This window comes from Cajanus cajan, chromosome 5 (genome assembly GCF_000230855.2).
Source record: "Cajanus cajan strain Asha chromosome 5, NIPB_CcT2T_4, whole genome shotgun sequence".
Lineage (NCBI taxonomy): Eukaryota > Viridiplantae > Streptophyta > Magnoliopsida > Fabales > Fabaceae > Cajanus > Cajanus cajan.
In genome coordinates this window covers 1,623,498-1,638,862 of record NC_138521.1, presented here as the reverse complement: position 1 = coordinate 1,638,862, position 15,365 = coordinate 1,623,498, and the positions used below count along the sequence as shown (strand labels likewise).

Here is a 15,365-nt window from a genome sequence, read left to right as displayed (position 1 = left end):
TACTCCAACCTGTTATAAAAGACACAAAGATATAATTAGAAATAAAAATCAAAATAGAAACTATAAGAAACACAAATTCAAATTATAATACTAACTAATATAACTAAAAGAACAACTGGGAAACTAATAATCCACTTCTATGAACGTAGTTTAATACTGTCCAACACTTTCTTGCCATCTATAACACCTTGCTGAAAAATAATAACATTCCGATAAAGTCATAGTGACCAAATAATAGAAATCTAGACCACCAAATAACATTGAGATATATACCAAGATTCGTCCAATATAAATAAAGAGAAGTCAAAGAATTAGAAAGGACCATCGCAACCTCCAACCAATTAGCAACAGCTAACCAAGTATTAAAAGTCATAAGGCACATTAGAAAGAGATGGAGAATGTCTTCAACAAACAGAGAGCAAAAAGAACATAAATTATTATTCAACTCCACACCACGCACTTGTAACAATGATTTGCACAGAAACGTTCAAGAATACTTGCCAACAAAATACCAAGCACTTGATCCGAGCCTTGCATTTCCAAAGACTTTTTATAACTAGTTGAAAATCTGAAGAATATTCGAGTTCACCATCCAGCAACTGCTACAGCCAAAGGTACGTATTTTTCATCGAGAATTCACCATTCTTGTCACACATCCATCTCCAATAGTCTTGCTTAGAAGAGAAAATCTACAAGCCCTGAAACATATCCAACAAGGTATTCACACTACTAACTTCATGGACAAAAGGTTCTCTTCTCCAATTAACCTACCATACCCACCTAGATCCCTCCCAAGTTCCATTATGTGCCACCATTGACAACGAATCAAAGGCAAAGGAGTACAAACAAGGAAATACATCCAACAAGCGCAGACCACCTATCCACTTATCCTCCCAAAATTGGGTCATAGTGCTATCGCCAATACAATGTTCAATCTTTTTATCCAACCAAAAATTTCCTTATTGTAGCACACACACTATATCCTTCCACCACCAAGAAGCCCTCCTATCCACATTTAAGCAGTTAGAAAAGGACTCAATACGCCATACCTAACATGAATAACTTTAGCCCACAACATACCTGGAGAGAGCATGCACCTCCACACCCATTTCCCTAGTAGTGCTTAATTGAATAACCTGACATCATTGATTCCCAGTCCACCCTCAACCTTTGACTTACACACCATTTCCCATTTTATCCAAGGAATCTTTGAGCCATCCTTGACACTAATCACATTAAATGGCCACAATTTCCTTAATCATCAAGTTTGGTGCTTTAAAAAATGAAAGAAAATGGATGGGCATAGCATTCAAAACCGAATTAATTAAGGTCACCCTCCCGCAATAGACAAATGACTATGCTTCTAAGAGGATAGACGCTTACGTAAGCCATAAAGCATTGGTTTCCAAGTAGACAACTTCCCAGGATTTGCACCAAGAGGTAGGCTCAAATACTTAAATGGTAGTTGAACCACCTTACAATGTAAAAAAGCAGCCGCCAAATTAATTAATGAAATTTGCCCCTGAATGAATACAAACCACGCAACTCTTGTGAAAATTAATTTTCATGCCTAAAATTAACTCAAAATAGCGCAAGATGGCCTTCAAAGACCATAGGTTTTGCAGAGTAGCTTCACCAATAATCAAAGTATCATCTGCGAACTGTAAAAGAGAAATCGACGGACCTTCACCACCTAAGTGTAATCCCGTAAACAAATTCATATCTAAAGCCCTAGTCATCAATAATTTAAGACCTTCTGCTGCAATTAGGAACAAAATGGTGGTAGCGGATCACCCTACTTCAATCCCCTACCAATACATACTTTCTCCGTAGGACTCCTATCCACAAGGGCTGATAGACTACCCCCACACACACAACCTTCCATCCACCAGATCCATCTCTCATCAAAGCCACAGCCTCTAAGCATGAACAACAAGTAGTCTCATTCCACAAAGTCATATGCCTTCTCATAATCAATCTTCATAACAAAAATCAACTTCTTATATTTCTAAGCATAATCAATAGCCTCGGTAGCAACTAGAACACTATCCAACATATGTTTACCAGGAATAAAAATAGACTGATTCTTTGAAATAATTGATGAAAGAATACCACAAAATCTATTCGCCAATACCTTAGAAATAATTTTATACAAGCACCCAAGCAATGAAATAGGACGAAAACCAGTCATACCTTGAGGGCAGGGAACCTTAAGGACCAAAGCTACAAAATAAGATAAAAGAGCCTTTGGAACCTTGTTAGTATGAAACTCAGCAAGCAAATCCATCACATCCACCTTCATAAGAGACCAAAATCTCTTCAAAAAAGCAAAATTAAACCCATCAGGTCTTGGGCTTTTGTCGCCATCACTCTCCCTAATCAAACAACACACCTCCTCCTTAGTAAAGTCAACAACCAACCTTGCATTTTGCGCATTAGACAACACATGAAAACCAACAAGTGATAATCGCGGTCTAAGCCAACTTCTAGCTTTGAAATGCTCCTCAAAATATGAACTCACAACCTCTTTAATCTCATAAACCTTTTTTACCATACGTTCACCCATCTTCAAAGCAATAATCTGGTTGCGTTACTACCTTCCCCTGATATAGGCATGAAAGTATTTGGAGTTTAAATCACCATATTTACCCAACGAACTTGCGCTTTTTGAGCTAACCAACTTAGTTTGTTCCTCTGAGCACACCAAATACCATCACTAACTCCTTGTGCATACTACTTTCTAATTCAGCAAGAAAGTAATCCTCATTCTTCGTGTTACGGGTTGCATCAATTGTCCCGTGGCGGAGGCTAGGTGGGCCAAGTCACTGTCGAATCATGGCGCTTGGGCTGCTGCGCTCTTAAGTAAAAAGAGTTGCGCCCTGACTATAAGCTATAGCTTTTGGCCTAGTGGTAAACACTCGATCCAACAATTGGTATCAGAGCCAAGGTCATGAGTTCGATACCCAGCGGGGCAATTGCTGAGGGGGAGATTGTTGCGGGTTGCATCAATTGTCCCGTGGCGGAGGCTAGGTGGGCCAAGTTACTGTCGAATCATGGCGCTTGGGCTGCTGCGCTCTTAAGTAAAAAGAGTTGCGCCCTGACTATAAGCTATAACTTTTGGCCTAGTGGTAAGCGCTCGATCCAACACTATCCAACCTGCTCATCATAGAACCATCACTCCTAAACCAAGTAAATCGCTTCCCAACCAGTGGTACACTAATCAACTCTATATCTCTTATAAACGAATTAAATTCCTCCATATATCTCGTGCACCATAGTCACCAACCACCCCTTTTCTTCATCTAGTCTTCTCATCGTGTTAAAATTCCCAACTATACATCATAAACAACTCCCAAAATCACGCTTAGACATGATTATCTCTTCCCACAACCACCACTTATCCACCCGCTGACAAGGATGTTCAGTATAATTTACTCAATATATTTATCTATATCAATAAATAAAAAGACATCTATATAATCAATTTTATTCTTTATTTTTAGTTGAACCTTTACTCTCTTTAATTGTTTAAGAAAAATAAAAAAAAAATATTTTGTTAATATTTTTTCAAACACTATTATAATCTTCTCACACTCTTTCAATAACTATTTACTTTATTTTTTTTATTTTTTTTTAAATATAAAGAATCAGAAATTTTCTGTACACTCTGTCAATGTCCTCACACTTTATCAATAATTATCCATTTCATTATTTTTTTAATTTAAAAAAATTTAAGAGGTTTTCCTACCAATGCATAATAATGTAGTTCTCACTTTTAACTTTTTCTTGTTAATGCAGTATAAGTTAAGAGACTCTTCTTAGGATCAAATCCTAAATCTATAAAACGTGCAAAACTGTTTTCCACCTTTCATCAGGTATCTTCCATATATGACAAGGTTCTTCTCGAATAGCCATGCATGTTATTACACGTACGTAAGATCTCTTTCAACTGATGTAATTATTCAAATAGATATGACAATTAACGGATATGATTTAAATTCCTAATAATCAGCATTTTCCTTATCTATATATGTACTATAACCATTTTAGCTTAACAAGATATGTACATATATAATGTTCCAATTGTCAGATCTTTTATTTTCCAGTTGCAATTATTAAGTGATGACATGTGAATAACGTCCAGTTTCCGAGTTCAAATTGAATTGAGGATTTATTTATTTAAATGATTAAACAGCAAAGTAGCACATGTGTTGCCAAGGCACCTGCAAGGCATCATATATTGACATTCTCAGTTTCCTTTAACTTATTATCCACAATTATTTGTTCAAGGCCATCATGTATTGGTTTTGATCATTTGTTCCCTCCCAATAATACATCTTAAATCTTTTTAAATTTTGTTAAAGGTGTCCAGATAATCAAATTAATATAATTCTTATAATCGATATCAATCTATATTATATATTTCTATTAACCACATAAGTTGTCTCTTCTCTATATAAAGAGAATTAATTTTAAAAGTCATATGAACTGAAAACCAAGTATCAATAGGTGCCAGCAAGTAAGATAATTTTGCAATAAAATTAATTTTCATTTTAGATATTCATCAAAAGATGATACTGTTTGATTTTACTCTACACTTTATATTTGGGGTTGAATTTAATGGTTGTATTTTCAAAGGTTGTACATGGACCAACGATATAGCAATATAACAATTTAATATATATATATATATATATATATATATATATATATATATATATATATATATATATATATATATAAGTGTATATATGTATGCGTGTGAAAAGAATCAAATAATATTATTATAATTTTAATTAGTTATTATATTATTTAATAATTTTTAATTAAATAATTATTTTTTAAAAATTTATCGTCAAATTAAAAATTCCTTATTTTTTGATTATTATATAAAATTTTATGTGAATTTAAGATGATTTGATATATTACTCAGGTTAAAATTAACATAATATATATATATATATATATATATATATATAAATAATTTAATTACTTTTAAATTATAATTTAATTTTAATAAAAATTGAGATAAACATGTAAAGTGATATGAAATAATAATTACATATATCATAAATTTATTAAAATCAATTTCATTTGATCTCTCACTATCTCTCTATATATATTATAAATAAATAAATTAAAGATAATTTTTATATTATAAGTTTGTGCCATAAAATTGAGATTAAACTTAAACTTTTTGTAAGATAATATAAGAGTTTAATTTAGTAATTTTTGTCAAATATATTATGTCCCAGGTAATCATACCATTTGCAAGATATCTAATCCTATAAACTTTAGGATGGATATGTTTGATCCTCCCTGTATAAAATTGACTATATACACATAAAATTTAAGTTATCATGAAAAAAAAAATGATAAATACGTCCCTGGTGACATGAAATGAATGATAGTGTACAAGAAGAATAATGAGTTGCACTGAAACGCATTTAAAGAAGCAATAAATTAATTATTATTCCTATGTATCTAAATGTATGTATTATTTCCCATTTCATATCTATTAAAAGAAAAAATAAATTTTAAAATAAATATTATTATTAAATTTTCAATATAATATTAATTATTTATTTTTACGTATAATATTAATATTTTTTTACAGCAAATAAAAGGTATATTAAACCCGTATAGGGTACCAAAATCTATATTATATATCATCAAACAAATAATACTAGTATGTAGGAAGTGAATATAGTATTACATTGTTTTTTAGAAAAAAATAATGATAAAATTAATTATATAAAATTGTTATTTTCTTTTATTTATTTATTAATATAATAAATACAATAACTTAAAATGATATTTATTATGAGAATGAAAAAATAAATGATAAACTTCTAACTTCGGTGCACAACTTTAATTGGTGGTCCATTTGAGCAATATGTTAAGTCAATGTCATATATATGGAATTTGCAAATTGCAAATTGACCAAAAAAAATTATGGCATTAGTGAATGGTGATCGCGGAAATTAAATGTGAGATATCCGAAACAACAAATACTCATAGAGGATCAATTCACCGCACAATACTTAACTCCCCTGTTATAGAGTTAATTGCATACTCTTGTATTTTATTATTTTTAATTTATTTATTTTAACAAGACACAAAATGTTTTTCTCTTTTTTACTTCCCTAGCACATACAATATTATTTATAGTTAATTAAAATTAATAGAAGAATGATAGTTGGCCTAAGTTTATATTATACTATTTTTAAAAATAAAAAGGTCAAATTTTGATATGAGAACTAAGTAATTAAATAATTATTTTCAAAAATATTAAAAATAAAAAAATCATTTAATATTTTTAAAATATAAAATCTTGTAAATAATAATAATGATAAATATTTATATTTTAAAAATATAATATTATTATAAATTTATTTATGAAAATTCCTTCCACAAATTTTTATCCATCACGGATTATATATAACTATTCTCTCCATGCACGCACCTGAATGTACTTCCATGGAAAACGTGGCTTCTGCGCGGCATGGGTTATATATAATTATTATCTCCATGCACGCATCTGAATGTACTTGCATGCTAAACGTGGCTTCTTGCCACTTAAATTTGTTGTCCATGTGAACAATATGCAAATAGCAAATTGAATGGAATTAATTTTTAAGGCACTCGTCAATGGTGTGATGTGATCGTTGAAAGGACATGCAGATAAAGACTAAGGCATTCACATGCCAACACAGTTGAAACACAATATAAGGGATAATTAAGTATTAGTATAAGATGTTTAAATCTATAATAAAGTTCGTCTTTAAGTGAGATTCTCTTACATGGCCCAATGCCTCTCAGGCCAATGCCTCTCAGGCAGTATGGATATTATCTTGGTATAATGATATTGCAGTAACATTATTTCATACTAAGATATAGTTTGCTTGGTAGTTGTCATAATTTTCAAGACATCATAAAGAGAAGTTTGTGTATTATTGTTTTGGATCAAACCGATGTTTAAGCCTTTTAAACTTAAAAAAACACATTCATCTTACTATTATTCAACAAATCACGTCTTAATTTGGAGTCTTACGTCCAGACTTCAGCCAACTCTTACTCTACTGGTTGAGTCTTCTAGTTTAGTGTGGAACAGTTATCCCCCTAGCTACTTGGCATACTGGTCACTTATTTTTATGAAAACGAGCATAATGTTTGCTTATTTTTATATATGCATATTAGTTTTGAAAAACAAAATATTTAGGATAAAAGAATATAAATTTTAATTATATAAATAAGAGTTTATCATATTCAATAGCATTAGTTTGAGCAAAATTAGATAAAAACAGATATTCTCTAAAAGAGGAAATTGATGATGATCTTAACTACTTTTTATATAATATATAATTAAGAGTTATTGTTTTTTTATAGATTAAAAAAATTTAAATACATATCATAGGCCAAAATCAAAGACACGTGATGAGCTTTATCTAATAATTTCTCTAAAACTGACACGCCACATGGATGTTTTCTATGAAAATGGACACCCATTGCTCCACATCTTAACCTTATGTCACAAGTTGCAACCACAGCCAAACAAGCAGCTTTTTGGTCTGTCGTGAATTGATAGTCGTTTATTCCATTATTAGATGCTCCGCTATCTCATTGTTACATCTTATCTTGTTTCTATTTACGTCTTTATTCCAATTCAAATAAAATTTTGAATATTCTTGATGCACAGAAAGAAATCAGGACCGCATTATGCTCTCATTACTTCCTGATATGGAGGACTCATGGGAAAACTGGCTCGCTCATTTGGTAATTAGTTTTCATTTCATGATAATGATAATATTCCCACTATATAGACTTACTAATTTATAGCATAATGATCTATGTGTGATTAACCCGTATCCATAATTAACTCAGTTACTTTATATTGGTATTAATTAATTGAAGGGAATGAATGATGATTCTGCCTGCACCAACGCCACTATAGCAGCTATCGGGCCAAAAGAAGAATGTTATAACTCTTATTTGAAGAGCAGAGAAGAGGAATCAGGAAGTTGCTATGAGTTGGAGTTGGAGGGAAGGGAGAAGAGTAGAGGAACAAAAAGGGCAAGAAGCTCTTATGAGACACAATATCATATAATGTCAGAGAGAAAAAGGAGACAGGATATAGCGCAGAAATTCATAGCACTCTCAGCTACTATACCTGGCTTGAAGAAGGTATCTTATTGTTATTCTGATTCGTTAGTAAGATTCAACAAGATCAGCATTAACTAATGATGACTTGAACTTTGCTTTTTTCGCTCCATATATTGACCTGATCACTCAAGCTGACATTTCAAAACCGAAACACATCTTTCAATAGCTTATAAAGTTCAAATTCTTCTATTATATCTTATGATGAAAATTTTAGCGAGTGCTGGAAAAATTTACTTTCATTATTTCCGGGAAAAAATAAATAGATCTAATGACAGTTCTGGTGGAAATTTCAATTGCCACTAAAAAAAAGCTTTTCACTTCTTATGTCAACACTTTCCCGAGCTTTATAAATGTCGTTAAAATCCTGTTTACCGCTAACGAAAAATTGAAGGACTTTAGAAATTAAATATGATTTAAACATCCTTTCTTGAACGATTAATCATGGATTGCTGCCTTACAATTCATTGATATATGGTTATATACTTGAGAAAAAAACATGATTTAAACATCCTATCTAAAAAAAAAGGAAAAATAGCAGTTTGTACGTAAAAGTAAAATAAAAAGCACTTATCAATCTAAATTTTAAAGGCTCAATTAGTACACTAAATACCTTGGAATTATTAGTATTGATCATTTAATCTTTAAAATTATAAAAAAAAATAGTATTATTTTTGTCTAAAAAAAGTCACTAAATTACCTAATAACACTCTTTTAACTTTGCTAATTAACAGTCTTTTTTATCTTTGAAATTACAAAAATAAAGATTAAAAAATTATGTTTCATAATTTGAGAAACTAAAGCGACAAAAATGATAATTTCATAAATTAATCATATGTATATATTCTTCTAAGAGTATCAGGTCTTTATGATAAGAACAATAATTATTAAGCATGAGCCTTCAGAATCCATAATTATGAAATTTATGTATCTACACATTCTCTCATATGCTTACAAATTCTTCTCCTCTTCCTCATTTCTAACCTAACCCACTACTTGAATTTTCAATTACAATAATTAAGTATATACTACCGCTTCCATTTCTATTATATGCTCACCAGCGTGTCTGTGATATTTCTTTCTCTTCTTCTTCTTGTTCTACTCCTCCCCATCTAGCTTTGGGATCAGCTTCTTTTTCAGCCTCCCCATCTAGCTTTGGGATCAGCTTCTTTTTCAGCCTCCCCAATGTAAACCAAATAAAGCAACTAAAGAGATAAGAGAAGAGAGAATGAACACAAGATTTATACTGATTCATTTCAATTGGGCTATATTCAGTCTCTACACAATTTTGTGAGTTTTTTTTCACTAAAATCACAATTAATTGTTGTATTGATTCAGCCACCTACTAATATAACTATTACACAACCACCTGGTGTTAGTAGCAACACTTAATTACCTGTTGGAAAATTTTACTCAACCACCTGTTGAGAAGGACAATCTCACAATCACCTGTTATGAAACTACAGACAACTCTTTTTCTTTGTTCTTTCTTGTTTCAATATGAGACCATTATCTTCCCTTTATAAGAACTCTACAAATAGATCCGTTGGAGCTTGTTGTGTTCTTTATGTTTGCTACTGAACCACTATACTAACTTGTTTTTGTACACTTTACAAATAAGGTGTCTTTTGAGTAAGTAAGCCTTCTGAACTAGGTCTACAAAACAAGTCTTCTAAGAAACATTGTTTTAATTGAAGGTTTCTGATCAACAGTTTAAGATAATCATCACTTGCTTGACATAGACATTGTCACTTGTGTTAATCAACAATCCTTGATATATATTGAATTTTATTTTAGGTTGATATTAGAATGTCTTGTGAATCTTTTAATTTCTTTTGTTCAAGGAATTCTCACATCATATAACCTTCTAATTGGTCTAATTTTTGTTGAAACACTTAAGCAAATTGATTAGCACACAAATGAATACTCTTTTATTTTATATTTGAGACTAAAAACTTATCACTATTAAAATCAAGATAAGGCAATATTCAATACTTGAATCCGAACTTACGTTGATAATTAATGATAAATTAATAGTGATAGTAATGAGAAAAAATGACTTAGAGACCATCCATCCCTACATATGGAACACTTTAGAATTAGATACTTTTGGTAGTAATTTATTCTTATTATCTATGATGACTCGTCCAGAAGTGGACATATTTATATAACGATAGATTAAACTAGGAACTAACAACTAATGGATTTGCAATGTTCGAATTTTCTATGTAAATCTAATGACAACCAAGACATGATTCAGTTATGAATAAACCGCAAAAGTATCGTATATAATTTCATTACTAATTTGTTTTTGCTAATGACCATCATTAACAATGCTATGACTAAAAGAAATCATTACACGTTTGTTCGCACTTCCCTAAATTCTCCTTGTTACAAGTGCTTTTGTCTAAACAACCATAAAAAATATATTTTAGTAAAACAGAGGATGCTAGAAATCTTAATCTTCAAAACAAGATGTAAAAAGTATGGATAATTTTGTTAAACTTCACCTTCAAAATTTCCATCTCCTCTTTGGTAGGACAAAACTTAAAAGAGATATTCCACACTTGACCAACATCCAGTACCTACTTATTCATAACCACTACAGTTTGAGAATATTCATTTCAATGTTAAAAAACAACGCTTACCAATTACCATTGATATTTCAAATAACACTAATTTCATTGCCGATCATTGTAGTTAAAGTGATAGTGGGATGAAAGTGTAGATAAAGAGTCAGAAGCAAATAATACACAATATTTTTTTATTGATTCATCTCAAGCGTTGAAATTACATCTAATTCTTGATTAATATGATCAAATTTCATTATCATTCACAAAGATAAAACTACTTTTCCACAAGACACTTATGGTTCAACTTAAATATTCTTTAACTTATTTTTTCAAGAAACTATTCAAGTATTCTTTGAATTATGAAACCACTTTTAGACTTCAACAAACAAATATTCTTTACAACAAAACCTTTTCAAACTTCAAACAATAACACAAAGTTAAAACTGAGAAATCACTAATTAAAAAAATTAAGTACAAAGCTTTTTATAGAAAGAGTGAATATGTTTTTACAGTAATCATTCTCTATATTTTCAAGTTTTCAAGCTTTTTTATATAAGAGTTTCATAAAAATGGTCATTGCAAATCCTTGAACATCTCTCATAAGCTTATTTTGTCTATCTTCGTTTTCATTCTCTGTAGAGAAAAGTGTCTGTTGATGTATTAAATATGAACATTAAGTATATTTCACTAAATTTTCACTTATATTATATTATAATTATAAATAATTAAACTTTCTTTTGATCTTGATCTCTCTAAATTAACTAAAAGTTTGTGTACACCAATTTTTTTACCAATCTATAAGTTGACTGTTTAAGGTGGAAGATTTAGTCAAGATAGTAAGGGATAATAATTGAAGATATAAACAAAACTTTTTAGACTGTGATCATGTGGTGTATCTATTAAATTAATACTCATAATTTGATGGGGGTTATTTTATGATATTTGTCTGAGGGGATATTATATAAGTGTTATTTTTATACATAACTCTACAATGATGAAATATTGTCCGCTTTAAGCCCAAGCCCTCACGGTTTTACTTTTAGTCATTACCCAAAAGGCCTTTTAATCATTGGAGTATGTTTGTATTTTATAAGTTGTTATTTCTTCTCTTATTTTATTGATGTGGGACTTGTTTATATCCTAACATAATTCTTGCTCGACATCAATTTTGCCTTGAATAGTAGTCATAATTATGAAATTTGAATTGCATATAATGTTCACCAGCACATAATTTAAGGTCCATGCATTTCTTTATTAAAAGAAAGAGCATCTTTAATGAAAAAATATATATCTTTTAAATTGTAATCATTATATAAGAGTACAGTTTTCATAAGTATTTTATTAAGGTTTTTATTTTACTTTAAATAGGATTTATTATATTACATCATTCTTAAACAACTCGCTATATTCTTACAAATTTTCTTTCAGTGGTGGGATTTTATAAGTAACTCACACTTTTATACATTTTTTAGGCTAAAATAATTTTTTTAGTTTTTATAGTTTCACTTACTTTATCTTATAGTCTTTATAGTTTAAATTAGAATTTTTTGGTTTCTATACTTATCTTTTTCAATTCTTTTTAATTAGTCTATATAATTTAAGATAGATCTTTTTATTCCCTATATTTGTGCCTTTTTCAATATTTTTAGTCTCTATCGTTAATTTTTTTTTCATGTAATGTTGTTTGTTTTGTATTAATGTGCTACATATTTTCAATTTTGTGAGAGTAAAAAAAAATGATGTCTCAACAACGAGTGTCACATGTAAAGATACAAAAGAGATACGAAGCATCAAGAGATCAAATTTAGAATAATTCTAACAAAATAAATTTCACATTAGACACACAAAGTTAAATTAATACATTTGTCATGTCAACACAAAAGAGACAAAGTTACAAAAAATAGAGACTAAAAAATTTAAAAAATTGTAAGTATAAGGACTAAAAAGGTTTGTCTTAAACTATAAGATCTAAAAAGGATTGAAAATGATAGGTATAAGGGCTAAAAATGTCTATTTTAAACTATAAGGACTAAAAGATAAAATAAGTAAAATTATAAAGACTAAAAAAGTATTATAACTATTTTTTATTTAAATTTCACTTTTTCGACAACTTAAAAAAATAATTTAATTATTATAATTATATATTAATTTAATTAAATATAATAAATAATATTTTTTGATCTGTTGGAGTGATTTGTGTTTTAATAGTAATGATACTTATTAAAAAGTCATCATTTATTTTTAAGCAATTTTCTATGTCATGTTATCACACTTCAGTAAGAGTTACTAATAAACATTATTGTTTATTAGTAAGATACACCACAATTACTATGCATTAAAGATGCTATAAGTTTTTTTTAAATCCAATAAGTTTGATTACCATTAACATATTTTTATCTAATAAGATTAGTAAAATTGTATGACATTCTCATATGAAGCGATGGAACAAAATTATTTTTTATTATGTATGTTTTTTAATTGAAAATATAAATTATTAAAATAATGATAATATTTTTCTTTCATTTATTAAGATGTTACATTTTAGATAGAATGAGAAAGAGATAAATATACAAACATACAAATCAAATTATTTAATTTCCATTGATTCTTTCCTCTTCCAAAATATTTACATAATATTTACATTTAATTAGGAACAATATCATATATATATATATATATATATATATATATATATATATATATATATATATATATATATATATATATATTTTGCAAGTATTGTTAGAAAGATTTTCTTATCTAGTTAAAAGCTAAACTTAAAAAGCAGCTACATTTTTGGGATTTTGACTTGGGGTATTATTTTGTTAAAATAAAAGATCAACAAGGCCTCTGTGCTCGGGGAAGCCATCAACTACATGCGACAACTTCAACAACGAATAGCAATGCTGGAAAAAGGGATTAACAATAACCTAAGTATGAACTCATTGATCATCACGAAATCGTGTGAAACAAACTTATGTACTTATTATAGAGCCAATGAAGTGCTCCCTGAAGTTGAAGCAAGAGGTTTAGAGAAGGAAATACTGATTAGAATCTATTGTGAGAAACGAAAGGGCATCATGATTAAGCTATTGGCCCTACTAAAACAGGTTTATCTCTCAATAGCCTATAGCACCGTATTGCCATTTGGAAACTCTTTTCTCAACATCATCATAATTGCTCAGGTACGTAATTAACCATATTGAAAAAATATATTCCGTTTTCTCAAGCCAATTCAAAACTAGTTGTATGATCTATAATTGTCGTTAGTTGATAACTAGTTTATATTGCAGATGAGTGAGAAATACAAGTTGAGTGTGAAGGATTTGGTTATGACCTTGAAGCAGGGCTTTTGAGATGCAACTGTGATTGAGTTGGTTCTCCAACATTTGTTTATTGAGTTGAAGTTCGTATTGAGGAGAGGAGGTATATATATATATATATATATATATATAACTACTTTTTTATTCTTTTCTTTCTTGGAAGCACTACACAACAGTCGCAAGTAGTAACACACCATGCATGCATTTATGTCGGGAGATGGATCGAACGGAAGGAAAAGATGCAAGCAATTAAAAGCTACCTAGCTAGATAGATGTGTTGGAATATAATAAAGGATTAATGGTGTTTACTTTGTTTTTGTGTGTCATATCATATCAATAAAATGAAACTATATCATGTGTGTTTTGGTTTAAGTTTGTTGATTCAAATGCAAAGTTTAAACTATAAATTTCAATATTCGATTTAATAGATTTGTGTGACTAATGTTAATTGCAAAATAGTTGATTTTATACGCACGATTAGGATATAATTAAGTGCATTCTTATTGAATTTGCACATGTCACGATCAAAAAAACAAAAATGTTAAAAAAAAATTGATTAGATTCACATCAAATTTCATCGGATGTGAATTAGTAAAAGAAATGATTAGTTATTTTTACATTAATTTTAATATAATTTTTGTTTAAACGTTAATAATGGATATAAAATCAAAGATGCACTATGTGGAAGAGAAAAAATGTAACGTAGTTAAAAAAAAAGTGATTTAGTAGCCCAAAACGGGCCGTTCCCAATTTGGAACGAGCCGTTCCAAGCTATTAAATTGACCTGTAATTTGTGATTGAGAACGAGCCGTTCTGGAGGGAGAACGGGCCGTTCTGGTTGGAGAACGGGCCGTTCTAGATGGAGAACGGGTTGTTCTGGAAGGGAGTACGGGGCGTTCTGAATGCAGAACGGGCCGTTCTGAATGCAGAACGGGCCGTTCCGGATGAGTCCCAGAACGGGCCGTTCTAATTTCAGAACGGGCCATTCTGCATGTGGTTTTTACACATGACGGAGTATAAAACGGGCTGTTCCAGTTTCGGTACAGGCCGTTCTGGCCACTCCGAAATGCCTATAAATAGGGGTGTGGGCCGTGAGGAGAATCAGAGGTTTCTAGAGAGAAGTTTTAGAGAGAAGGTCTCTAGGTCTGTGAGCTCCTTTCTCTCCCAAATTTCTCTGTATGATTCTTTTTCTCCTCTAGACCACTAATGTCTTCTGTCTTTTCTTGAAATTCAGATTAGAAAGCTTGATTTGGGTAGATTGAAGTTCCAGGTTGAGCTACGAAGAAAAATTCTACTTTTGTTCAGTTTT

The 15,365-nt window shown here is 30.1% G+C and overlaps 1 protein-coding gene across 1 annotated transcript; it reads left to right on the top strand.

The window, feature by feature from the left end:
* Positions 1-7,463: 7,463 nt before the first annotated feature.
* Positions 7,464-14,428, top strand: LOC114915550 (transcription factor bHLH19). Its single transcript, XM_029270404.2, has 5 exons — positions 7,464-7,569; positions 7,700-7,776; positions 7,915-8,184; positions 13,571-13,918; positions 14,027-14,428. Exons 1-5 carry the CDS (start codon positions 7,479-7,481, stop codon positions 14,087-14,089), a joined length of 849 nt encoding a protein of 282 aa, XP_029126237.2. The 5' UTR covers positions 7,464-7,478; the 3' UTR covers positions 14,090-14,428.
* Positions 14,429-15,365: the final 937 nt, after the last annotated feature.